The sequence below is a fragment of the Gopherus flavomarginatus genome, chromosome 3 (genome assembly GCF_025201925.1).
Source record: "Gopherus flavomarginatus isolate rGopFla2 chromosome 3, rGopFla2.mat.asm, whole genome shotgun sequence".
Lineage (NCBI taxonomy): Eukaryota > Metazoa > Chordata > Testudines > Testudinidae > Gopherus > Gopherus flavomarginatus.
This window is the reverse complement of record NC_066619.1, coordinates 258,809,466-258,822,976: the sequence shown is the minus strand read 5'-3', so window position 1 is coordinate 258,822,976 and position 13,511 is coordinate 258,809,466. Positions and strand designations below refer to the sequence as shown.

The 13,511-nt window shown below is 47.1% G+C and overlaps 1 protein-coding gene across 1 annotated transcript in view; it reads left to right on the top strand.

The window, feature by feature from the left end:
- Positions 1-2,420, top strand: part of LOC127048306 (uncharacterized) — a 3,450-nt gene extending 1,030 nt beyond the window's left edge. The window contains exon 2 of the mRNA XM_050948024.1: positions 861-2,420. Coding sequence (XP_050803981.1) covers positions 878-1,666 — 789 coding nt within the window. The 5' untranslated portion in view covers positions 861-877 and the 3' untranslated portion in view covers positions 1,667-2,420. The remainder of the gene's footprint in view (positions 1-860) is intronic.
- The last annotated feature ends 11,091 nt before the right edge of the window (positions 2,421-13,511 follow it).

Genomic DNA, 13,511 nt, shown 5'->3' with positions numbered 1-13,511 from the left:
GGGCTTAAGTACACAATATATGGTTTGAAATGAAAGCCCTTCAAAGATCAGTACTTGGAGCTGTTTTACTTGTAGGAGGCCAGGATTTCAACATAGGTGTTTGGGTTAAACTGATTTCAAAACTCTGAGTGAAACTCAAAGGGATGCAGACATCTGAGTACCAAAAACCAAAGAAAATTACCATCCTTCCCCTCCACTCTTCTTTCGTCCAAGCCCATTTACCTTATCCCTCTATATTATATTGCTGCTGCTGGGAGCAGACAAACCGGTTCCTCACCCCCCAAAACTTTTTGTTGTTCAGTTGCATCCACATCTGTATGACAGCCTTGTTTAAAGAAAAAAATTAGAATTGTCTTTATTGAAGGGTAAGCATGGAATCAGTGAAGGGATTCATGATCCCAGGATCAAAGGTCTTCTAAGTTCACAAGCACATTTTAAAAATCAACATGATAGGGCATGTGTTTCATTATGGCATTTACAATATAATAGGAAGTAAGCTGTGTGATAAACCTAGAGCTTGGCTACACTTGCAGGTGTGCAGCGCTGGGAGTTACAGCTGTCTTCGTACAGCTGTTTAGGGAAAGCGCTGCAGTGTGGCCACACTGACAGCTACCAGCACTGCAGTGTGGCCACATTTGCAGCATTTGCAGCGCTGTTGGGAGTGGTGCATTGTGGGCAGCTATCCCACAGAGCACCTCGTCCCATTTTGGCGCCGTGGGTTGTGGGAAGGGGACGGAAGGGTGCAGGTCATTCCGCTTCCTGTCCCAACGCCCCGTGGTGCATCGCTTCACATCCCAGCAGTCACTGTTTTTCCGTCCACGTTTGGCGCCATTGTGACTCTCCCAACGGTTTCTGTGCAGCATGATTTCTGTGGGAAATGGAGCCCGAGCTGCTGAGGACTTTGCTGATGAGTGTTGCCAGCACATCACGTTTGGCAGTGGAGCTATTCCTTCAGCTCCAAAGTGACAGTGAGGAGTCCGACGATGAGATCGAGTCGCCTGATGCATATGACACTAAATTGCTTGTGGCAGTCACGGAAATGCTCAGCACCGTGGAACACCGCTTTTGGGCTCGGGAAACAAGCACTGAGTGGTGGGATCACATCGTCATGGAAGTCTGGGATGACGAGCAGTGGCTGCAGAACTTTTGGATGAGAAAAGCCAGTTTCATGGGACTGTGTGCTGAGCTCGCCCCCACCCTGCGGCGCAAGGACACGAGATTGAGAGCTGCCCTGCCAGTGGAGAAGCGGGTGGCTATTGCAATCTGGAAGCTGGCAACTCCAGACAGCTACCAATCAGTCGCGAACCAGTTTGGAGTGGGAAAGTCTACCGTTGGAATCGTGTTGATGCAAGTTTGCAGGGCCATTAATCGCATCCTGCTAAGAAGAACCGTGACTCTGGGGAACGTGCAGGACATTCTGGATGGCTTTGCACAAATGGGTTTCCCTAACTGTGGAGGGGCGATAGATGGGACGCATATTCCTATTCTGGCACCACCCCACATTAATCGGAAGGGGTATTTCTCTGTGATTCTCCAGGCACTTGTGGATCACCGTGGGCATTTCATTGACATTTACACAGGCTGGCCTGGAAAGGTGCATGATGCACGCATCTGTTTAGGAAGCTGCAGGCTGGGACTTTTTTCCCAGACCGGAAGATCACAGTAGGGGACGTCGAAATGCCCATTGTGATCCTTGGAGACCCCACTTACCTGTTAATGCCTTGGCTCATGAAACCGTATACAGGAAGCTTGACAGGAGCAAGGACCGGTTCAACTACAGGCTGAGCCGGTGCCAAATGACTGTGGAGTGTGCTTTTGGCCGTTTAAAAGGATGCTGGAGATCTCTTTATGGGAAGCTAGACTTAGGGGAAAGCAGCATCCCTGCGGTTATATCCGCGTGCTGTACCCTCCATAATATTTGTGATGGGGAGGGTGAAATATTCAGTCAGGAATGGACCTCCGAGGTTCAACGCCTGGAGGCTGAATTTGCAGAGCCAGAGAGCAGGGCTATTAGAGAGGCCCAGCACAGGGCTACAAGGATTAGGGATGCCTTGAGGGAGGAGTTTGAGGCTGAAAACCAACAGTAATGTTTGGTGCCTTGCACGGGAGTGAAGTGCAGTGGTAACAGTGATTTGCAGTGCCTGTTTTTTTCCAGGGCTACGGTATCTTTCACTTTCTGCAATAAAAAAAACTGTTTTAAAAGCCAAGAATTCATTTATTGAAAAGAAAATAACTAAAAGGGCAGGGGGGTGGGGTGGTGAACTGTACAGTCAGAGGTTTGAATATGTCCTGCCTGGAGTGCTGCGCAATGACTGCTGCACTTCAGGATGAAAATGCTGCATGGTGATGGGTGTTCAGTGCAGATGGTAAGGGTCGTAGTTCTCAGAGCTGGTAGGTGAACGTACAGGTGTTGGGGCAGCTGGTGGTGGTAAGAACCTGGATGCTGGAGAAGGGGGGTTTTGAGCTGACATTGGGGCACAAGGGAAAGAGCTTTGGGACTGGGGGGCGGGGCAGCGCGGTAGTGCTCTGCCTGCATGGCTACGAGTGGCTGGATACAGTCCGTTTAGCGCGCCAGGATGCTTATCAGCTGCTTCGTGCTTTTCTTCTTAGCCACTGCCTTTCTCCTGCTTTCTCTTTCCCTCCACTGCTGCATTTTTTCCCTCCATTCCTGCAGTTTTTTACTCTCTCTGGCAGACTGATTCATAACTGCTTTCACCATATCTTCCTTGCTTTTCCGTGGCTTCTTCCTCAAGTTTTGTAGCCTCTCAGCAGTCTCTGATACGGCCAGTCGAGAATTCAAGGACACTGTTATTAGAAAGACAAAAACTGAAACATTTAACAGAGAGGCAGCATTGTGTATAATCACAGTGAAGGAGTTTACAGTCTCATTTTAGCATATTTTCCACATACCAAACAGAGCACACAGAACCCATAGCAGCGAAGAAATGGTGAGTAAGGGGGAATGAGTGCAGGAGTTAATTAATCCTGGAAGATATCTCACTGCTGCGGGTCACCTGGGAAGGAGGACTGTTTGGTTCAGGGCTGTACTGGGGTTTCTGTGCGTTGGGGAAAGCAAACAGCTGCAGGGGGACCTACACTGAACACTATCCCAACATTTTCCACAAGAGTTTATCCTGGAAGATATCTCACTGCTGCGGGTCACGTGGGAAGGGGGACTGATTGGTTCAGGGCTGTACTGGGGTTTCTGTGCATTGGGGAAAGCAAACAGCTGCAGGGGGACCTACACTGAACACTATCCCAACATTTTCCACAAGAGTTTATCCTGGAAGATATCTCGCTGCAGCGGGTCACCTGGGAAGCAAGGGAGGGTCTTCTGCAGTAATGCGGATTCTGCCCTGGCCCCTATGCAGCTTGCCTGTGTGCAGCAATGGTCCCCCCACCCCTTGCGGCACAGTGGCGCGGACACGTTAGCCTGACTGGGACAAGGACCACAGTGGCTCTCCCTATAAACTTGCACAAGCGCATTGCCCACGCTCTGGCAGAAACTTTTGAAGAGATTACTGAGGCCGATTACTGCGACGTGATAGACCACATCAATGGGCTATTCCACATTTAGGCATGCATGCAGGCAGCCATAACCCCCCCCTCCTCTCCCGAAACATTTCCATCCTGAAAATAAAAGCTGCTTACCGAGAACCTGCTCCTCTGCTTCTTCTTCACCAACAAGTTCCAGCTGCTGCGACTGGCTACCTTCCTCCTGGCTTGAGAAGAGTTCCTGGCTGCATGCCTCCTGGTACTCCGGGGTGTCTCCCCCCACCCCAGTACCCTCACTCTCGGTTTCCTCCCCCCCCTCCACCTCCTCCTCTCCTCGCTCTGAACTGTCCATCGTGGTCGTCGGATTGGCAGTGGGGTCACCCCCAAGTATCGCGTCCAGCTCCTTGTAAAAACGGCAGGTCATGGGGGCAGCACCTGAGCGTCGGTTTCCCTCATGGGCTTTGCAATAGGCACTGCGCAGCTCCTTTACTTTAACCCTGCACTGCACTGCATCCCGGTCATGGCCCTTGAGATCTGCCCATAGGTATAGTAATTCCTACGGCTGGAGCGCAGCTGTGACTGCACAGCTTCCTCTCCCCAAACACTGATAAGGTCCATTAACTCACCATTGCTCCATGCTGGGGCTCGTTTGGCACGTGGAGGCATGGTCACCTGGAAGATTCACTGATTGATTGCACTCCACACCTGGCTGAGCAAATAGGAAGGGGATTTTTAAAATTCCCGGGGCATTTAAAGGGCAGGTCACCTGAGGCCAGGGCTGTAGAGTGCGAACTGATGAGCAGAGTGGCTGAACAGGCATTCTGGGATACCTCTGAATACCTTGGAGGCCAATTACAGCGCTTTTGGTGGCCACACTTGTGAAGCAGCGCTGCATCACCAGCGCTGCAATCCTTATACCCGAGGCAGAGCAGGAGTACAACCAGCGCTGTAGCCAGGGAGATGCATCACTGTATGTGCCTTGCAAGTGTGGACGGTGAGTAAGTTGCAGCGCTGGTGGTGGGTTTACAGCACTGCAACTCTCCAGTGTAGCCAAGCCCTTAGATCCTTATGACTGTGCTTCAGGCAAATTTAATTACTGCTGAGATTTCAACTCAGACTTCAGCCAGCAAGTAAATGCATTCCTGAATATGCAAAAGTGCCATAATGATGATAAATCATAGACCAAAATAAAGAAATGTTGCCAAGATGGATTCCCCTGCAGTTTACATGACAAGAATACTTCAAGGTAGAAATTTTATACTTAGGTGACAAGCACTTTCTTTCTTCTTAGCTATTTATTCAAACAAACAAACAAAACCCCACACTTAGTTGGCTGAATCCTTCTTGGACTCCTACAGGGCCTGACCACCCACTGTTGGAATGGAAGTCAATGGGAGGTTCTCAGTAACTCTGAAAATGAAGCCTCTGGCATTCTATGAAGCAGAATGCTGCAAGTCTCCTATGAGTTACCCTGAAATCATACATGACAGTACTCAACATCTTACATGATCTGGTTGACTTGAATGGCAAGGGGGGCAGAATGTTAATCATGTGAGTAAAGCAAGCAGGAACAGGGTCCCTACATCTAGCCATTTGTCCAAAAAAAAAAAATTAAAAACCTTTCATTGAAGTTTATGTGAAGGAAGTCAAAGACTGAGATTTGTACTTTTGTTGTTAACCATTTCATTCATCACTTGTACATATACATTTTTAATCTCTCCTGGAAACTCAAGTGGATTACACTAGCGAAAACATTTATTTTAAGAGAGGACTTTAAGAACATTTTATTACAATTCACATAATGATTGTGTAATTATTATTTAATTTTTGTGCTTTGTCATAGCAGTGGAAGATTACCACTTCCCCCAGAATATTCAGTCATTGGGATGAGAGCTAAGAAAAGGGAAAAGCTTTTTTTTTTCTTTCTTTTTTTTTTTTAATTAAGCTGATGCCCAGAATTTTACTCTGTATTACGATAGTAACATTAATGAAGTAATTCTAAGTCAGCTACTTAGCCCATGTTTATTTGTAGGCTGTACCTACTAGTGTATAAAGATAATCTTGTTCCATTTGAGGTTGACTTAGATAATGAAAAAACTGATTTGAACATGCATATATAGCTCAATTTTAGTTTGCTGCTGCTGCTGGGGGCCATAGTATCCCATATTTGAAATTCTACTGAGTAATCATGCAAAGGTCTGAGAGTCTCAAGAGTCTGGTGAATTTGAAGCAACAGGGATATCCATCTGTAGTGAGGTGGCCTAGCTCCCAGCTGCCCCAGAGAGGGATGAACCCCTCCTGATGCCAAAGTGGGTGGAGCCACTGGAGCCTGCACCCGACCCCCTCAGGTCAAGGTGCAGGACAGGAAGTATAAAAGCCCAACCCCAGGGCTTAGAAGCTGCCTGGCTGCTGGAGAGGCTGGATGTTGGTGCCCTAGCTCCTACTGCCTGTGGCCACCCTGAGGACTGGCCCTACCTGTTGTGGCTGGATGCTGACCAGATGCCAGAGAAGCCAGTAATCCTTCTGGTGAGAAGGGACCCAGAGGAGCTGCCCAGCTTACTGCTCGTGGAGTACCCTGAGGAGCCCATGGTGCTTGATGCTGTGGAGGATGCTGATCAAACCCAGGTACTGATAGAGGGGGATTTCAGAAGTAGCCTGAGGGCAGCTGACTCTAGTTGGGCTGTGGCACACCCAGAGTGTTGTGGCCAGGATCCCCACTGACACAACAGCAGGTTGCCTGCTGCTGTCAGGGCCCTGGGCTGGGATGCAGTGGAGTTGGGAGGGCCTGTGTCCTCCCTGCCACCCCACTCATGGGTGGCAGTCTCCCTGATGCTCAGGACCAGGAGCCTGGGCTTTGTTCTTGAACTGTTTGTTTGCTGCCCTGCCCTGACCTAGAGCCTGGGCTTATTACTGAACTCTGTGCTCAGCCCCTGCCTGAGGGTCTGAGCCCTGAACTGTTTCCTGCCCCACCAGGCTAACTTGCTGACTCACCGGACTTGCATAGTGAGGGAGCCTGGCTCCCTGCTGCCCCAGAATGGCACACATCTCCTACACCATTGTTTCTTTTCTTTCTAGTAAGAATTTCAGTCAGTCAGAGGAGAAAAAAATTAAAAATGACCAGTCACATATCACCAACAGCAAATACTTGAATGGTACAGTTTCTGAATTACACATAGTTTTAAAATTCATTTAAATTGAGCAAGTAAATTGCCTAAGGGGGTCCCCACAAAGACACTTTACAAGTTAAGGATCATTTATGGCAGGGGTGGGCAAACTACAGGCTGGGGGCCGCATCTAGCCCTCCAGACATTTTAATCCAGCCCTTGAGCTCCCGATGGGGAGCGGGGTCCAGGGCTTGCCTTGTTCTGCGTGGCTCCTAGAAGCGGCAGCATGTCCTCTCTCTCCCCTCCTCCTATGTGTAGGGGAAGCCAGGAGGCTCCACACACTTCCCCCACCCCAAGTCCCACCAATGGGAGCTGCAGGGGTGGTGCCTGTGGATGGGGCAGCGTGTAGAGCTGCCTGGCTGCACCTCCATATAGGAGCCAGAGGGGGGACATGCCACTGCTTCTGGGAGCTGCTTGAGGTAAGTGCTGCCTGGAACCTGTACCCCTACCCCCTGCCCCACCCCAGATCCCCCTCCTTCCCTCTGAACCCCTTGATCCCAGCCTGGAGCACCCTCCTGCACCTTCAACCCCTCATCCCCAGCCTCACCCTAGAGCCCTCACCCCCAGCCAGAGCCCTCACCCGCTCCCACACCCCAGTCCCCAATTTTGTGAGCATTCATGGCCTGCCATAAAATTTCCATACCCAGATGTGGCCCTCAGGCCAAAAAGTTTGCCTACCTCTGATTTATGCCATAATGGCCACAACTTTTTTAAACAAACATATGTGAATGTAAGCAAACAAAGGAGGGACATGAACATAGGCTTGTGGCAAAATGTGGTTGCAGCTAATCAGCCTGAGCATGAACCACTCCTTTGTCCTGATTGACAGACCCCAAAGTCAAAATGGGTACCTGGCTAGAGATACCATCAAGCCCACCCAGCCCTAGATGTGGCTTTCACCAAGCCACACTTCACTCTCACCAAAGAGAGTTAGAGCCGCTGCTGGAACAGACTCCAGGAAGTCTCAGCCTGTGAGCCTTTCATTCCAAGCACACACAGATTCCACAGTTGTGGGAAATACATACGCCACTCTACTTGCCATGCCTGTGCAAACAGATGAACAGATTTACCCAGCTGCTGCTGCAAAGACTACATTCACCCCTAAAGTTGTGACATGATGTTGAGGAAGATCCTCAACCTAAACATAATTCTGGCTTAGCTTGAAGAGTAAAGGAAACAATAGTTAGCATCACAACAACAAAGAGCAATTATACACCAATAAAATTTTCTGAGGATGAGAAACAACTGCTTGGCCTAATCCCTGGCCACCATTGCACAGGCAGATGTAAAAGAAAAAACTTTCTGCAGTAGAAGAGTCTGAATGACGTTTGTTCCCTTCCTGAGCCCAGCCTAAGTGTGTGCACAAGGGTGCAGCTCCCTCCCTCCCTTGTGACCAATAAAGAGGGCTCTTCAGAGCTAGATTGTGTGATTGGAGTGGATGGCAGCTCTCCAAGAAAAGCCCTAGCAAACCCAGTCCAACCACTGCCCCACCAGCATGTGAGTCTGTGTCAAGGGCAGGGGGGGTTAATGAGAGAATGAATGAGCTGAAAGAGTTATGAATACCAAAAACATAAGCAGGTTAACAGAGGGTTTGCAAACCAAAACAGGAAAAAACCCACCACATTTTTGTCTGACAAGCATTATTTGATTAACTCTCCTTTGAAAGCACTTTTCCACTTCCTCTGCATTTAGAAGTACAAGAATGCCCAGCTAAAGCACATTGCACACTCACCAGGAAAAACATTTTGCCATCACCTTTGGGCTGGCTTTTACCCTAAACTTGGCTTGCTTTCCTAGAGTTAGTTTTTATTTTTAAAAGTTATTGGGCTTTAAATGTTTGATATGCAGCTTTGTAACTTGAATATGGAAACTTTGTAAAAATTTTGTGTTGCTGTAGCCATGTCGGTCCCAGGATATAAGAAAGACAAGGTGGGTAAGGTAATATTTTATTAGACCAACTTTTGTTGGGGAGAGAGAGAAGCCTTCCAGCCACATCAAGCTCTTCTTCAGGTCTGGGAAAGAAACTCTGTCACACCAAAGCACAAGGTCGAACCAATTGCTATTTATGTTAAACTTCTGCACAGACGTTACTGCACACTGTAACTTGTTGGAGGGGCAGGGCTTAGAGGAAGGTTGCACTTTCTGAAGCACCTGTTACTAGACATTGAGAGAGATTCTGTATAGCGATTCCTATGTTCCCATCATAGACCTTGAGCGTCTCCATCTGTCTGAAAATAAAATGTAATAGCTTTGATTCTTTTAATGGAAAAAGAATCACCCAAAGAAACAGTGTTGAAAAAGCCTATGAATTATGGAACGTCTTCAAAACACATTCATGATACAGCAAAAGGTCTTAATGAGTACATCCATTTATGCAAAAGGCTGCTAAGTCATCTACCACTGCATCCACATGCTGCATCTATAAACACCGTGTGACACTGCACCCTATGTTCTTCATAGTGATATTATGGTATGATTATGGCAGAATTATGATGCGTTTTGTACAAGATGTGGCATGTGAGGTGTCATCGTAAGAGTTATTTACTGAATAGGATTATCTTAGTCATACGCATGTATCACTTTTGTATCTGGAATCAATATTGACTATGTATCTGTATTTCACATGTAGTCACACCTGGGTGATACCCACTAGGCAAGATGCTTCCAGTCTAAATATCTGGTTGTGAAATGCCCATTCAGGGTAATGGGAAAATAAGCTTCTCCTAAGGCCTATCCCCCACCTAGTGAGCCTTCCTGTGGACATTTTGGCCAGGCTGTAAGTAATGGCTGCTATGACTCTGCAAGGGCAGTGACCAGACCACATGTCTCTGGACTCCATTTCCCCCACAAATGGGCTGGGAACTGTTTTTTGGAACAAAGACTTCCTGCCATGTGCTAAAGCTATATAAGGCAGGGAGTGACATCATCTGTTGTTCTTCATTCCCCCACAACTCATCACCTGAGAGAAGCTCCTAAGGAAAAGGATTTGGAAGGGCCATGGGGGTGGAGGTTGTGCACTGAGAATCTGCGAGCCTGCTTGTATCAGTCAGGGTGAGAAACTGTTAATTCATATTCAGTCAGGCTAGTATTTTAGGTTTAGTTTGCAGTTTTGTTTATTTACTAGGTAATCTGCTTTGATCTGTTTGCAATCACTTAATCACTAAAAATCTCTTTGTAGCTAATAAACTTGTTTTGTGTTTTAATCTAAACCAGTGTGCCTTTGACTGAAGTGGCTCCAGGGGGATCTCAGTTTGGTTACCACAAATGTGAATATTCCTCTCCAGATTGAGGATGGAAAAGCTGATAGAGACAGAAAACTGAAGTTCATGGGCTTTTTCACTTGCTTTCAAAGGACAAATTGAAAGTCAAGAAACTAACTTTCAAATGCATTTTTAGTGATAATTTAAAAAAGAGCTTCCTGGGGACCCTCCACCCCAAAAATATTCTTAGTTCATACAGAATTTTAGAACAAGTTTAAATAAGGCAGTGCCAGGAAATAAACCCAGATTTATTGTGACTTGGTCCAATGCAATACTCTTCCCTAATTTCAAATCTCGGTTCAGTCTAAACACCCTGGTCCCCATGTGTACAGTTCCCAGAATAATGACAATATGGAAAAATGGTAGTTCATTTTTGTTGTTGTTAGTGAACCGTGCTTGTTATAGGTGCTAGACTAATAGTTTAGTTATCCACAGAACAGGATCCAATACTACAGGTATAGCACAGGCAGCGGCAGTTCAGACTTCTTCTGCTCTTCCCTGGAAACTTTGTTCTTGAAGTCTGACCAGGAGAAATCTCTGAGTAATTCATTCTCCATGTTAAATTCATTCTCCTTGTCAATTTTCTGCTCCATGCCCAGAAATATAAGTATACTCACTGCCAGGAAGAATAATCATGTTATGCTTTAAGAACTCTCAGCCACTGTTTTGTTTTAAATATCAAAAGTAATTGTGAGCATCTGGAATTTGTCTAAATGCATCTTTCAATAAAGGCTACTCAAAAGGAAGAAAGTATTACGTGTCCATGTTTGAATCAGATACTTTACTTTACTGCTGCTGTAACTTGTCTCTAAGTACTCCTATGTGTCAGTTTTGCTCACTTAGGGAATCAAAATTCACTAGTCTCCACACAGGTCCAGTAAATGACAAATACATTAAGATTGTGGGGCTTTCAGAGGCTGTAGTAATGGAGCTGGGGGGAGAGAAAGGGGCAGGGCCGTCTTTAGCCATAGGCAGAACAGGCAGCCGCCTAGCGCGCACCACTAGGTCTGGAGGCACTGCTCTGCTGGGAGCCTGGACAGACGGGAAGCATGTAAGAGCAGGGCTGCTGCGTCCTAGAGAGAGATGAATGCAGCACAGTCTGAGGGAGGGGATTGGCTGCTGGGGTCTCTGGGAAGGGATGGGGGAAGGAACTCACCTGTAGGGTGACCAGATGTCCTGATTTTTGGGTCTTTTTCTTATATAGGCTCCTATTCCCCCCCCCCCCATCCTGGTTTTTCACACTTGCTGTCTGGTCACCCTAGGTGGTGGTAATTGGTACCTATATAAGACAAAGCCCCAAATATCGGGACTGGCCCTATAAAATCAGGACATCTGGATCTGGTCGCCTTAGCTGGGAAGTGCGTCTCTCCCCCAGGCTGGCAGTGATCCATCTCATCCGGGGGGAGCTGCATAGGGCAGGATGAGCTGCTGTGGCTTCATGGGTGCCCCGTCCCTGAGATCAGATGCTGTGCTAACTTCACCATGGTCAGTTGGGCTGGCAGTGGTGCCCATTGGCATGTGATCGGACCTGAGTGTTTGCTGCTGCTGTTGCCACTCTGCACCCCAAGAGGTGGATTTTGGGGTCCTGCACTTTTCCACCTATCTCCTCCTGTACTGCAGCTGTTGGACCAGCAGGCTGGGGGGTGAGCCAAGCATGAAAGCAGTACTGTGTTTCCATTTAGATTGTCATTTAACAAATTTGGTCCCCAAAAATGCTTGCTAACAATCCTGAATTCAATTTCAATATATTTTTTTTTAAAATCAATATCTTAGCCAAAAACAGAAAATTAAGTTGACAATTATTTGTGATAAGTTTGGTATGGGGAAGGGAGTGGGCCAGTTTTAATCAGACAAACAAAAAACGTTGACTGACTTTCCTATAGCCCTGTTACTGCTAAATAGAGCCCTCCAACAACTGTAATATGCTCATCTCCTTACTAATGTATAGAGAAGGTGTCAGCAACCTACGGCACACGTGCCAAAGGTGGCACGCGAGCTGATTTTTGATGGCATGCAGTGGCAGGCTGAGCGGCTGAGCCCACCACTGCTCGGGGGTTCCAGTGGCTGCCCCATTGCCACCCAGGGTCCTGGCCGCTGGCCCCACTCAGCACCCACTGCTGGCCTGGGGAACCCCAGGCTGGCAGCGGGCTGAGAAGGCCGGCGGCTGAGACCCTGGCTGAGCCACTCAACCCACTGTTGGCCTGGGGTTCCATTCACTCAGCTGGTAGCAGGCTGAGCAGTACTAAATTCAAGGAAATAGGAAAAATAAGAGCAACTAATGACAAAGTGCAAGAACCTAGAGCAGTGGTCTCCAACCTTTTTCGTCTGGCGCCCGCCAGACAAAGGACCGTGGCAGTGAACAAGCATCCGCCAAAATGCCGCCGAAATTCGGCGGCATTTCAGCGGCAACGCCTCTGGATTATGCTGCTTATCGGCAGCAAGCGGCGTCATCCAAAGGCATCGCCGCCGAAATGCTGCCGAATTTCGCTGGCGTTTCAGCAGATGCTTGTCCGCAGGCCAGTATGCAGGTGCACTGAGAGGCCCCTGCGGGCCCCATGGCACCCACAGGCACCGCGTTGGAGACCCCTGACCTAGAAAGTCTCCTGAAGCATGGCTATCATTTTGATTTAAATGGACTTGAACTGTTTGAAGAATTGAAGATTTGCCACATGCAAAATCGATGATGAACATTGTACAGTTTACTCATACCAGCAAACTTGTTGACTTATATCCTAATGTGTACCTTGCCACTCGTATTCTACTGACAATTCCTGTAACAGTAGCATTAGGAGAATGGAGTTTCTCAAAGCTAAAGCCCATTAAAAACTATCTCCGCTCTACAAGGAGTCAGGAACACTTGACTGGTCTTGCTATTCTTGCAATCGAACAAGACATCTCTTTGTCATATGGTGACATTATTCCTGATTTTGCAGCCAAAAAGCCAGAAAGATTGCTTTTAATTAAAAACAAATCCTTTTTTCAATATCTCTTCATATAAATTTCCAATAAAATGTTGACAAATTAAAAAAATTATATTTTTTGCATCATTCTGTCAAATCAGAATTTTTTCTATAGTGCTACTTCTTTAGTGCTAGTCCATCACCATTACAATGTGCTTAACTACGTTAAACTGGTTTTAATAACATGCATGTGGCAAGTTTTCCAATAGGGTAAGCTTATGTTTGTGTTGCTAAGAGCAAGACAGGCACAGGGGCACCAGTTTAATAATCCCTCCTAGAGCACCATAAATCCTAAGGACGGCCCTGGAAAGGGGGGAGAGTCCATAGAAAGTAGGCTAGAGACAAAGAAACCACATACAAAACATTCATCCATAACAGAAACTAAGTTTCAATATAGGAAAGTCTGGGGACTTCCAGTTATAGATTTCATTTCTAAAGATTCTTTTATTTTTAAAAAGGACCTTCTGTATCAGCTGTAGATTAAAGGGAATATAATAAAGGCATCACCAACCTATCCATCGTGAACCACGTACATTTAAAGGAAGGCTCATGTCATTGACTCAAAACTAATCCAAATGATGATGATGAGGGGATGCCCGTTTAGCAATTCAAAGGGAAGAAACAGTCTCAAG